Below are 12,111 nucleotides of genomic sequence, written 5' to 3' on the forward strand. Positions count from 1 at the left end.
GTTTGCCGTATCATTACCGTATCGCCCGAAGGTGCCTTATCCTGGAAGTCTCTTGATTCTAATGACGGGGTTTTTTTTTTTTTTTTTTTTCCTTCATCTTTCTTGCGTGAACTACGTCACAGGGGGAGAGAGGCCTTCGCGGATTACCTGGGGATGTGGTGAGTACCGAAAAATAGAGCAAAAGGGTGAAGAATTACAGGCTCGTTTAGCGACGAAGAACGTAGTGGAGTGATGGAGTTAGAAAAGACGAACGGCACAAGATTATTACTTCAGTCTAACCAGGTAATCACGGTGGACCTGCTGACCTTGTTCTTTAACCTTGAGCACATCTCGAGGGAGCACTGACGGACAGAGCAGTTAGTTGTTGATTGACAGGCAGCTGTTTTTTGATATTGGATCAGTCATTTATGTCATCATCAAGCAAATGAGAGTTCTCGGATGAACGATAGTAAACATAATTACTCGGATAAAACAACCAATTTGAATACTTCTTCTGAAAAGCGATGGGTTACCGTTTTCTGATATTGTTTTAGATAAAAAAACGATTCATCAAAAAACAATGAGCAGCTTATTTGATAATGAAAAAAAAAAAATTGTTAGTTGCAGCCGTGTGAAGCACAGAGAAACACATCGTTCCAATATGTTTATTTCCTTCAAAAGGGGAATACTCTGACAGAAGAAGCAATTATCTTTTCTAAATGAAGCCACAGAGGTTTTTTTGTTTTTTTTGTCAAATGTGTAAAAAATACCGTTTTTGTGTGAGATCAGGGTTCTACTGTCTATGGCCTCAATTTTTCACAATGATTGGTCGGTGTTGTCAATGATTTGACTCAAAAATAACACTGATTATTTATTTTTATCTTATCTTTTAATTTCAGTTTCAAAAAGAAGGTTTACACGGTGACAAGGTGAGTAATCGTTCAATAATCAAATGATGCATCATGTCCATTAACAGGAATGTAAAGACCACGAAACACACCACTATGAACACACATGAACACACTACCACTGTACCTATAGTTATATCATCTAACGTGTGTATTGGGTTTGACCTGTTTCAGGGAGATGCTGGAGCTTCTGGGCCTCCAGGGCCCGAGGGCCCCCCGGGGCCTCAAGTAAGGATCATGATTTATTACTTCCTCCTTCCTGCAGTTTAGCGTTTTTTTTGGTATTTTGTTGTGGTGGAAAAGCCACCTGTTCAGAGTCGTAGTGCTGAGCAGTTCATGAAAATGCCAGTTGTGCTGGATGAGTTGTATCTGATCCTTTTTGTTCTTCAGGGTCCTCCGGGTCTACAGGGACTTCCTGGGGAACCCGGAGAGTTCGGCCAGAGGGTAAGAACCTCATTTTGATGGAAGGCTCTCAGTTCTTCTCCACGTTTCTTCATCATCTCAGTACTTCAGTGCGTGAAGATGCTCGACAAAGTACATAGTCGTTAAAATACCTGCGCGTGTGTTGCTTACTTTCTGTTGTCTCTGGCTTCAGAGGAGTTCATCTCTTTATTTCTCAGGAGCAGAACTGCTCTGGAGGAAGAATGAATGTTATTGGTTGAGTTATAGCACAGGGCAAAAGGAGTGCGAGTGGCAATCCTCCCTTTTTACTTATGCACCGTGCATTTACGATTTAAGCAAATTACGGTAAATCTGAACTTTGACGGAACCATTAACTTGAACCACGAACTTTGCGAGACTCCTTCAGGGACTTTCCGTGATGCGACTCAGTCTGCATGCAAATCACGCCCAGTTTCTCAGATGGCAGACCTTCACACCAGCCACGGCTCTACCCTATATATTGTGAAGCAGACAGAATCTGTCTGAAAAGCTGACAGGAGGCTCAAGTCCTTTGCAAGAAAGTTCCCTACCATACATTTAAAGTAGCTTCCTCCTCTTTTAGCTCCTGCCTTTTAGGGCATTTTTCCCATGATTATGATGTAAAATGACACACATGTGACACATTTGTTTTATTATTTTATGATCACAAACAATCATGCAACCTTTTTCTCCTAAAATGACATTTATGTAAGACTGAATTATTACATTCCAAGACAACATGATGCGTCTGGATTAAGTTTTTTGTTTTTGTTTACCAACATAATAAACAAACGTTATTAATAAATGTCTTGAATATACAGACATTCGGTTGGATAAAGATATTTGTATGGTTTTTAAACTTAAAAACAGACGTATCCCCCGATCTTTCAGTAACCTTAGAAGGGTGTGGGATTTGGCGGCATCTAGTGGTGAGGTTGCAAATTGCAAACAACTGAAACTTCTCCTTTGTGCCAAGTGTGTATAGAAGAACTAAGGTGGACAACGTGAACATGTTGTGTGGTTTGTCTGTTCCGCTCCGTAGGCAGTTTTAAGCATTCATTCTAAACACAACTATTCTTAATTCCAGGATTAAAGAAAACAAACTTATTTATATTTTAGAACATTTCAATAGAACCTAAATGTGACACACTTTAACCAAAAGGCCTGAACTGAACCACAACCAGGACTCAGGTCTCTGAGAGCAATAATGTTTCCCATCAAAACATAATTAAACCAGCACAGTATAAACAGTATATACATGTAATTTAACGGAGACGGGTTTGCATCACGAGTGAATTTCTTTGTATTCTTGAGAAAATTTAAACCGGTTTCTTGTAATACAATGACAAGGAACCAAACCTCATGATGTTTAACAAAACAATAATCCTGTGATAAGGAGATAAAGCAAAATGATCGAAACGTCGTCATGCATTGCATCTTATTGAGATCATGTGCTTTCTCCGACTACTTTTGCCTCCGGAGAAGCTCTCGTTACTCTAACCTACAGTAATTGGAAGTTTACAATAAATGTACATATCATATTCCAACGGGATTATTTAGAATAAACTGATGTTTATTCGTCGTGCTAATGAGAGCTGATACTGTAGCTGGTATCGGTGTGTGTAGAATTATCTCTCGTATTCCTTCACACCGTCTCGGTCCATTCACAAATTCATAATTAAAAAAAAAACAGGCGCAGTGGTTTCTACACCGTGTGTTCTTCCCAAAAACATGAACAAAGATTGTGACCTCCGCTCCCCCGTCTCCTCCGGGAGCGATCAACTTCTCGTTAGCAATACGTTGAAGTCAACATCAACTGCTTCTAGAATGCACTTTGTCCTCAGGCAAAGACAAGCTTATTGGAGAGCGAAGGGACTTATAGTTTATTGATATGAATAAAGCCGATCATATTGGGTTCAGATTCCACAAGAGAGAGAAAATCTGCCTCTGTGCTGCTCTGCTTTTACTTTGTAATATCATCGGAGGTCCCGATGAAGCCTTTTTTCTTTACAGCCTCATGGATGCTTTTTAAGTAAAAAAAGAAGAAAGATACAGATAGCGATGAGCTTGACCTATTTTCTTCAGGTTTAGGTTGTTATAGCTCATCTGAAGATGCGCCGGTAGAGAGCGCGTGAGTGGGGGGGGGGGGGTGTAGGTAGGCTGAGAGCTGTGATGATGGGCCGGTCTCCGCTCCCGCCGGCACTGATAGAGTCGGCCGTACATGGTTGAGTTGCTGGAGATTGAGCCACTTTCACCTCCACTCTAGCAAAGCTCTCATCAAATCGTGGCGTGTCAGCGCTGCCGAGGCCTTTTTTTACATTCACCGCCATGCCGGTACGACGGCGGAGGGCAGCCTGAGTTGGAATGTGAATGTGAAGGACAGCGCCCAGAAACGTCATCAAGAAAAAGAAATATTAAAGTACGGTGGAAGTGTGGCAGGAATGCAAGTGACAAACGTTCACAGACACAAGTTGTTTCTGCATTGTTAAAAGAAAATGACCGTCAGCTATGTGTTTCTGATTATTTAGAGTCAGTAGTGCGTAGCGATTAAATGTCTTGCTGTGACTGTTTGTCTACTAAGATATTCTATATTGAAATTAACATACACATCTTCACCATTTTGACAACACACGTGCAGCATTTTGGATAAAACGCTGAAAAATTGAGAAAAAAAAACTCGGAAAAAAAACCAGAAACTGTTTCCAGGGGACACTAAAAAGTGATGCACACGTCTGAAATTAAGATACGGCTTTTTAAATCGATTTGAATTTTCAGCTACAAAAGTAAAGAATAACAATCTATAAATCTTTATTGATACAACGCTGACTTTGTTTCTCCATTATGACTGAATGAAACTATACCCCACTTAGTTATGAGAAATAACTTCATCAATATGGATATTTTTGATTTTTGTCAACAACTAGGGGAAAAAAATCAGTTTTGTATGGTATGATATTTCTTATAAATCAAAATGAATCCAAATATGTCAATCTAGTTAATATTGACCAAATACAGTTATTGTGTTTTGACTTTGCTTATGAGCTCAACACAGCTTGCGTTAACTACACTAAACAAAATAACCATCTTATGATTTGTCTCTATCTAACATCTCCATGTATTTTCTGTGCAGCTTTGAGGTCTATGTTTCAAAAACTCTCTTTCTGCCAAACTCTGTTGGGTTTTAAAAATACAGGAATTGGCCAAAGATACTGAAACTATGGGAGGGTTAAAAAAAAAATGTTTTTTTTAAAACCCTTTTATTGCTAAACCTCCCAACAAGGAACAAAAACACATCGGCCATGACCCCAGCGGCCCTGGAAACAGCCAAATGTTTTGCATTGAATGTCTTTTAATTTTGTTTTTGAATAGTAAATGTTGTCTTTCAGGGGAAGAAAGGTGAAAGTGGATTGCCTGGAGTGGATGGCCTTCCTGGAGCTCCTGTAAGGACAATTTCAGTTTCATGACAAGCTAAATGTACACACACACACATATATAAGACCTTAAGGACAATTGAGGAGGTTTAATTTGACATTTTAATCGCGTACGCTGCTCAATATTTGATGTGATCCACAAAGCAGGTAATTACAGCTCTCTCAAAGGTGTCTTCACTGTTTGTTTTGACAGCTGGAAGAAAAACAAGCTAGATATAAACCCAACGTTTTACGTCAATTGCTTTGCCAAACTTCTCCCTGGAGCGAAATAGAAACACAGTACACCTGTCTTCTTCAAGTGCCGTTCAAGGTTGAACGAGCTGCACACGGCGCTGTAACGCCCCCCTCTAGTGGCCGCGCACCGGTACTGATGCACACGGTCTCTTTAGAGTGCATAGGAGTAGAATTCATGGGGGAAATATTAATATTTGTTTTGAACATACTTGGCAAGAAAACGATCCAAATATATTGCTTGAAAAAAAAGTATAGATACCTTTTAAAAAAGCCCACGTTATTTGTGTATATTTATGAGATGATCATCAAGTCATATACATTTTCACTGATATTATCTTTTATTTTGTAGGGTCCTCAGGGTCCATCTGGGCCACCAGGGAGCCAAGGACACACTGGACCTCCTGTAAGTCGCCAGACACACAAATCCGGACACAATAATTCTTAAAAATGATCATTTGTTTTGGGCAACAAATGAATGAATTGCCTGTTTTTTCTTCATGAAGGGTCTACCTGGTGAAATTGGATTTTCAGGCAAACATGGAGAGCCTGGAAAGCCCGTGAGTCGGCCTGTTATTCTTTTATTTAATGGTATTTTCAGTCATAGGCGTTGAAACTCGTTTCTCTCTTCACGTCACTAAATGTTCGTCTCTCGATCTTCAAAGGGTCTTCCTGGTAAAGACGGTCTGGACGGTCTTCCCGGAAACGACGGTGCTCTGGTCAGTGTATTTAGAATCAGCTTTCTTTTTTTTTTTATTTTAAAGCTGTGCCAAACAAAAACTCTTCTGTGAACAATGGCTCACATGTCTTTTAGCTTAGCTTAGTTTTAGGCTCTGCGACAGTTTGGGTTCACTCACTGAAATGCTGTTTCCAGCTGCAGCAGGCGGCCATTTTTAGTGAACAAGATCTGAACTGTATGCTATAAAACAGCAGACACAGTTAGTAGCTAGCAGCTGGAGCTGAAAGGAAAGTAAATATTGGACTTACGTCCATCAGATGGCCCGGAGACGCGACTCCAAATAGATGCCAATGTTGCTCTGTGTGTCTCTCAGATGTATAAATAGGCAACCGTTCGCTAACATGTTAGCCAGGTCAACTTCGCGAGGCCAGAATATTCTCAAATGTGCGTCGTTGTGCTTGGAAGCTACAAGTCACAAGATGCAAAAATAGCTGCATTTACTTCTACAATTTGCCAGGTATTTGAGCGGCACGTATACTTTAGACATAGAGCGTAGAATGTTGAAGAAACTAAATGTATAAGCAAAGACAATTTACTTGGGGAAATTCCATGAAAAAAAAGGAGGAACTGAGTGCGTTTCCAGACCTCTGAATCACGGCCAACGTCTGTTTTTTTTTTTTTCAGAGATTTGTGTATGAATCAAGTTCACTCTTGATTATCAGGCTACAACAACTAACAGCACAAACAATGAAAACACAGCTTGTGGGATGTTAAATTGACACAATGACATGAATACAGTGGATAAAGTACGTTGCGGTTCACTACGTACAGTATGTTCGTGGCAAACAGCAACATTTGGACATCTCAATGTAACATCTTGTGTCTCTGAAGGGGCCCAGGGGAGAGCGCGGAGCAGATGGTTTTGCGGGGAAGCCCGGACCCAAGGTACTGCTGTGACTTCATTACATAAACCCCTGGAAACACAACGGACACATGCAGCTTATGATATAGCATGTGTGTGTGTGTGTGTGTGTGTGTGTGTGTGTGTGTGTGTGTGTGTTTTTTTTCCATAAGCAAATCTGACGTTTTTTTTTTTTTTAAACGTCTTCTCCCCAAGGGCGACGATGGGCCTCCCGGACCAAGAGGACCTCCAGGGGAAAGAGTGAGCTCACAGCTGTTCACTTCTTTTGGTTTGATATTTATGTAATGATACATAAGTCCATCATGTCACATGTGTATATTTTGTTTCTGTTTTTTACAGGGAGCACCTGGTTCCCCTGGTCAAACAGGTGGTACTGGAGTTAGAGGAGACAGGGGTGTGCCGGTAGGTGTGACTTTTATCAAAACAACACAAAGTTCATTTCACACACTGTTTCACGACAACCATGTTGTTGGTTTAGGGTTGAATTATTGTGTAATATCTACAAATTTGCTTTTGGGGACCTCTAAAGGACACTTATGTTATTAAGCAACAGAAATAATTTCTCTAGTGAAATTAACTCTAGTGAAATTAACTGTGCCTAATTCAGCTGGGTAACGTCCTGGGACACCTTCAGGTTCGGCTGGGTGTCCCCAAAAGACACTTTTGAGACTCACTGCTCTTCCTACTTCCTACTTCCCTAGAAATATATCACCAATAATCTCGATTTTTTTTTTTTTTTTTTTTTCCGGCTTCTCTTCCATAGGGAGAAAGAGGACAGGATGGACCGCTTGGACCAAAAGGGGAAAAGGGAGACAAGGTAAATAAGGGAGCAGTGTCACGTGATGTACTCAGCAGTCACCCTGTGGTCCTAGCTGTGATGAGGTCTTTAGTATGCACACAATGTGACCGTATTGTCTCTTGCCTCAGGGAGAAGTGGGAGCCAGGGGAATACCTGGCATTCCGGGAAACGTGAGTAGAATTTTCGCTTTTTGCTATTCTTTAACATTCTGTGAAATCACTTTAAGACATGGAGTAACTGATGCTGCTTCAGCAAGTTTTGATCTGTCTGATTCTTCTTCACAGGTGGCCAATGTCATCCCTGAGCCCGGTGAACCTGTGAGTCGACTTACGTTGTTGTTACACTGACCAAAACCCTCTCGGAACATCATTGCAGTTTTAGTCGATGGTTCAAAAGTAGATATTTATGTTCCGTTTAAGAGGCAGCTAAAAGTTTAAGAGTCAAGATGTCTGTTCTTCCTCTTATCTTCCTTCACATTGAACGTTGTTGCTGTCTCTAGGGGGAACCTGGAGAGAAGGGAGAGAAGGGGGACCAAGGGAAACCAGGAGAGATCGTGAGTATTTTTGCTGTCTTGTCTTCTTTCTCTTTAAATGAACAAAACTACTTTTTTTTTTTGCAATGTGCAAAAAGCGTCCACTAGATGTCAGTGGAGATTAGGTATGGCGAGCCGTAATATGGAACCTGAACTGTGCTAATAAAATAAAACTATAAGAGACGGTAAAGACCTGATTCTCCATCCGCTGCAGCTTATAGATGTATAGAATAAAATGTTGAAGTATCCCAGGATGCAACATTTAACACACACACACACACACACACACACACACACACACACACACACACACACACACACACACACACACTTGCAAATGCTTGTTTCTATTTCCATTATCTCTGACTATTAAGGTGATGATAAGTTAATAATGTTGTCACAGAATATTGTAGTAATTCTTCAAACATAGATGCTGTTATTATCTACAATCGTCACTACACAACCCTCTCATTAACTTCATATCGTCATGTCATGAGAAACGTGACGTAATCATTTTGACAAGAGGTGACGTCGTATCGGCACCTATTGTTACACCACCACAGTGTAAATCCACGTGCCTTTCTCCTGAAGGGTCAACGAGGGTTACCCGGTGAACAAGGCTTCAAGGGACCACCCGGACTAGCGGTAAGATGCTCGGAATCTTGTACCTCCCGGTCAGCGTATTGATTATTATTGTCTGTTTCAAGTACGTCTAATCTTTATTCCAGGGTCCAAAAGGAGACACCGGACCACCGGGAGAGACGGGACGTGTCGGAGACTCTGTACGTTGTCTGTTTGTACGCCTTTTCTCACCAAATGGGTGAAGATGCACTGTAGCGTAATGGCCGATGTTGTTTTCTCCCAGGGTCCACCTGGCATTGTCGGTCCTCCAGGTGCTCGTGGATTACCAGGGAATGTGGTAAGTCCATTCTAAACGTCTTGAGAGGAACTTAAAGGACAATGAAAATATAGACGAGTAGCCACAAAATCACTTCAGTGTGGAACTACCAGCTGTCTGTCTTCTAGGGCATACCGGGGATCATTGGGCCTCCCGGTCCAGCCGGACAGAGAGGAGACAAGGTCAGTCGTCTATATTTAAAAAGCCGTCGGTACATATTTGGTGAGAGGTTCTTTTGAAGGTATTCAGACTGTGTTCGGAGGGAGTTTGGCAAGACGGAGCGATAATACGCCTGCAGAGAGGAGAGCGTGACCCCGTATGTCCTCCATTATTGTTTCAGCAGAGAAGCTTTCGAATTTGAATCTTGAAGCAGCAGCAGCAGCTGCAGCTGTTTCAGCAACACTTGTCATTATCAGTAGAAAGTAGCAGAACACAATAAAGGTTTCACCTATAGGAGTATATAAGCCACCTACAGGTGTAGCTGCTGTAGCCTTGAGAGACAATCAAGTTCTTTCTTCACTGTAACATGTATTTTAGGGTGAACCAGGTAAACCGGGACAATCGGGTCCCACGGGCCCACCCGGAGATGGCGGTTTGACTGGACCCCCCGGACCTCCAGGAAAGGGGAAAGAAGGGCAAAATGTAAGACATATTATTTCTGTCACGTTGTATTCATAACTTCAGTTTATTCCATATTCCCTCGCATGTATTGATGTTGTTTCCACTGTGGTTCGTTTGTCAGTTCACTTTCCACAGAGACCTGTGAACCGTCTCTTGCATTCACACGCGTGTTCTGATCTTCTGACATCTCCCTGCCTGTAATGCACGTTGAACCGCAGCGCAATACGAGGCAGGGAAAACGAGGCTGAGTCGGCACATTCTGCGCCGCGGCTCGACGCGTTTCTTCATCTTTTTTTTTTTTTTTTTTTTTTTCACCCCAGACATGTGGCCTCCATGAGGCAGGAGCACACAGGGGGGGGGGCATTGTTAAGACATATTGCATTAAAGCAGCACAGGAGCGCAGCAGATTTTGTCTCACAGCAGCTCCTTACAGCTGCCAGGTGTGCCCCCCCCCCCCCGAGGCCTCCGCTACACATATGTGCATGAAGAGCGGCAACTCGTTGACACTTTCACCTCTGAATTACTTATTCAAAAGTAAATAAATCCTTCCTGTCGTTGAGTGGCTGGGCAATTTGAGTGATGTCATTTTGTGATTATTGCAGGGGGATCCAGGACCACAAGGAATTCAAGGACCCCCGGGGCAAAAGGTAACGCTAAAGTTAGCGTGTGTGTGTGTGTGTGTGTGTGTGTGTGTGTGTGTGTGTGTGGGAGCTTTGTAGGGTTGCCTAAGGTTGTTTTTTTGGTGTTTAAATCATGCACAGGTTCTCTTTTGTTGATGTGTTTTTTTTTTCTGGCACGGATGAGAAGAACAATTCATTTTTTTTTTTTTTTTGGTTGAAAGCAGCAAAAGCAATTTCTACGTCCACTGCCCTGTGACCGCTGCTGCGATAATGACCGGCTCTTTTGCCTTGAAGAGCTGGATGTCAGGGCCACGGGACCGGGAGAGGCCGGACAGAGGCATTTGCTGGATTTATGGTGTCAAGTCGCTCACCCTCATCACCGACGCTGTTTTGTCTTCTGAGCGCCGAAAAATGTCAACAGCTGATTGTATTTTTTCTCGCGGCGGTATTTCTGGGATCAGAAGGCATTCGCTGAATGTGACACTTTCTTGCCAAAAGCGAAGGCTTTTAGCCAAACGTTACTGCTGAGCTGACATTATCTATTATTTCTCAGGGCCAAACCGGGTCGCGAGGAGAACCGGGGTCACCCGGGGACAGGGGTTCCGCAGGAGAAGGCAAAGTGGGACAACCGGTACGAGCGTCAACGCAAACCAGTGTCATATCATCTCCTCCGGTGCATTTATTTACATATTTGGAAATGTGACATGTTTCTTTTCTTTCTTTTTTTGCATGCAGGGCCCTCCGGGAAATGATGGGCTCCTTGGACCTGCGGTAAATATTTTCTAAAGATTCATATTGAGTATGTTTGTGTAAAAAAGGTGTTTCTCTACTATCTGTTTGTCTGGGTTCCAGGGCATTAGGGGTCTGCCAGGGGTCGCCGGTCCTCAGGGCCCAGCAGGACATAATGTGAGTCCATCAATAAATACGTGAACGAATGAATAAATGGATAAATAATTTCATACAGTTGCATTACTATGAGATCCAAGCTTCCATAGCTATGGACACCCAAAGTGACTGTATGCTCATTCAGACTAAAACAGCCACATATATCACTTTTTTTTTTGTTGTACCTTTGCATCAAATGCAGGGTTTACCAGGAAGGCCGGGAGACAAGGGATCACCAGGAGATCCTGTAAGTACAGAAATTGGCAGCGAACAGTCAGCATTATCTGAGACACTGGTTGTAATGAATGTTCTTTCTCTCAGATGTTCATTTTAACGACTATATTTCACTTTACGTCCAGTATGTCCTTCACCGTATACTGTATAAAGGAGAGAATGATCCTGCACTAATAACAAGACTTTCTCCATTTACACAAATTAGATTTTTTTTAGTCAAGACTAAACTAAAAGATCAATTGAATCCAGTTGAATCAGTTACTGATCAGTTCTGGATTAACTCTGTTATTCCCCGTCTCTCAGGGAAAGGCAGCAGACCTCTCTGACCTAAATCTGAAGGTAAGGAGCGTTTCCATCCCTCTTCAGTGAGAAAAGACTTCGTGTTTGGATCCTGAGAGGGACCACTTCGTCACAAAACGTGTCTCTGCCGTCTTACAGGATGTTTGCTCAGACTGCCCCGCGGGTCCACCAGGACCGCCCGGCCTCCCAGGAGTCCCAGGGGACAAAGGACACCTCGGACCTCCGGGGAAAAACGGTCAAGATGGTTACCAGGTAGGACGCAGTCATTAGCATTCAACCGTAACCTCACCTCTGCTGTGATGTAAAGACTGTGGCTCATCTTTATTAAAGGAGCATTATAACCAGATATAGTCCTGAGTGAGGCACGAGGTCCGCGCTACGCGTTTATCATCATCGGCCACAGTCGGTGTGACGGATGGAGACGCTCTTGTCTGCATCATTAGCCGGGCCTCCTCTGGGGGGGGGCAGCAGTGAACGATTAGAACCCGGTGCCGGTGCTGCCCCCCCCCCCCCCGGACAGAGACTGATGCTCTGCTGTGTCATTACAGGGCCCGCCGGGAACAGCCGGAGCTCAAGGGCCCCCCGGAACCGACGGAGGAAAGGTGAGTTTGCCGCACTAACTGCAACCTTATTGCTCCCAAAGGGCCAAATG

The 12,111-nt window shown here is 42.9% G+C and overlaps 1 protein-coding gene across 1 annotated transcript in view; it reads left to right on the forward strand.

Moving 5' to 3' along the window:
* Window positions 1–12,111, forward strand: part of col22a1 (collagen, type XXII, alpha 1) — a 42,381-nt gene that overhangs the window by 18,165 nt on the left and 12,105 nt on the right. The window contains exons 19-46 of the mRNA XM_068731264.1: window positions 123–158; window positions 879–908; window positions 1,062–1,115; window positions 1,278–1,331; window positions 4,694–4,747; window positions 5,322–5,375; window positions 5,476–5,529; window positions 5,635–5,688; window positions 6,540–6,593; window positions 6,766–6,810; window positions 6,910–6,972; window positions 7,334–7,387; window positions 7,498–7,539; window positions 7,654–7,686; window positions 7,869–7,922; window positions 8,493–8,546; window positions 8,630–8,683; window positions 8,767–8,820; window positions 8,928–8,981; window positions 9,337–9,441; window positions 10,023–10,067; window positions 10,594–10,671; window positions 10,776–10,811; window positions 10,893–10,946; window positions 11,128–11,172; window positions 11,463–11,498; window positions 11,598–11,711; window positions 12,008–12,061. Coding sequence (XP_068587365.1) covers window positions 123–158; window positions 879–908; window positions 1,062–1,115; window positions 1,278–1,331; window positions 4,694–4,747; window positions 5,322–5,375; window positions 5,476–5,529; window positions 5,635–5,688; window positions 6,540–6,593; window positions 6,766–6,810; window positions 6,910–6,972; window positions 7,334–7,387; window positions 7,498–7,539; window positions 7,654–7,686; window positions 7,869–7,922; window positions 8,493–8,546; window positions 8,630–8,683; window positions 8,767–8,820; window positions 8,928–8,981; window positions 9,337–9,441; window positions 10,023–10,067; window positions 10,594–10,671; window positions 10,776–10,811; window positions 10,893–10,946; window positions 11,128–11,172; window positions 11,463–11,498; window positions 11,598–11,711; window positions 12,008–12,061 — 1,518 coding nt within the window. The remainder of the gene's footprint in view (window positions 1–122; window positions 159–878; window positions 909–1,061; window positions 1,116–1,277; window positions 1,332–4,693; window positions 4,748–5,321; window positions 5,376–5,475; window positions 5,530–5,634; window positions 5,689–6,539; window positions 6,594–6,765; window positions 6,811–6,909; window positions 6,973–7,333; window positions 7,388–7,497; window positions 7,540–7,653; window positions 7,687–7,868; window positions 7,923–8,492; window positions 8,547–8,629; window positions 8,684–8,766; window positions 8,821–8,927; window positions 8,982–9,336; window positions 9,442–10,022; window positions 10,068–10,593; window positions 10,672–10,775; window positions 10,812–10,892; window positions 10,947–11,127; window positions 11,173–11,462; window positions 11,499–11,597; window positions 11,712–12,007; window positions 12,062–12,111) is intronic.

This window comes from Cebidichthys violaceus, unplaced genomic scaffold, assembly GCF_023349555.1.
Source record: "Cebidichthys violaceus isolate CVI_PGR_0920_01 unplaced genomic scaffold, fCebVio1.0.p SCAF_50, whole genome shotgun sequence".
Classification (NCBI taxonomy): domain Eukaryota; kingdom Metazoa; phylum Chordata; class Actinopteri; order Perciformes; family Stichaeidae; genus Cebidichthys; species Cebidichthys violaceus.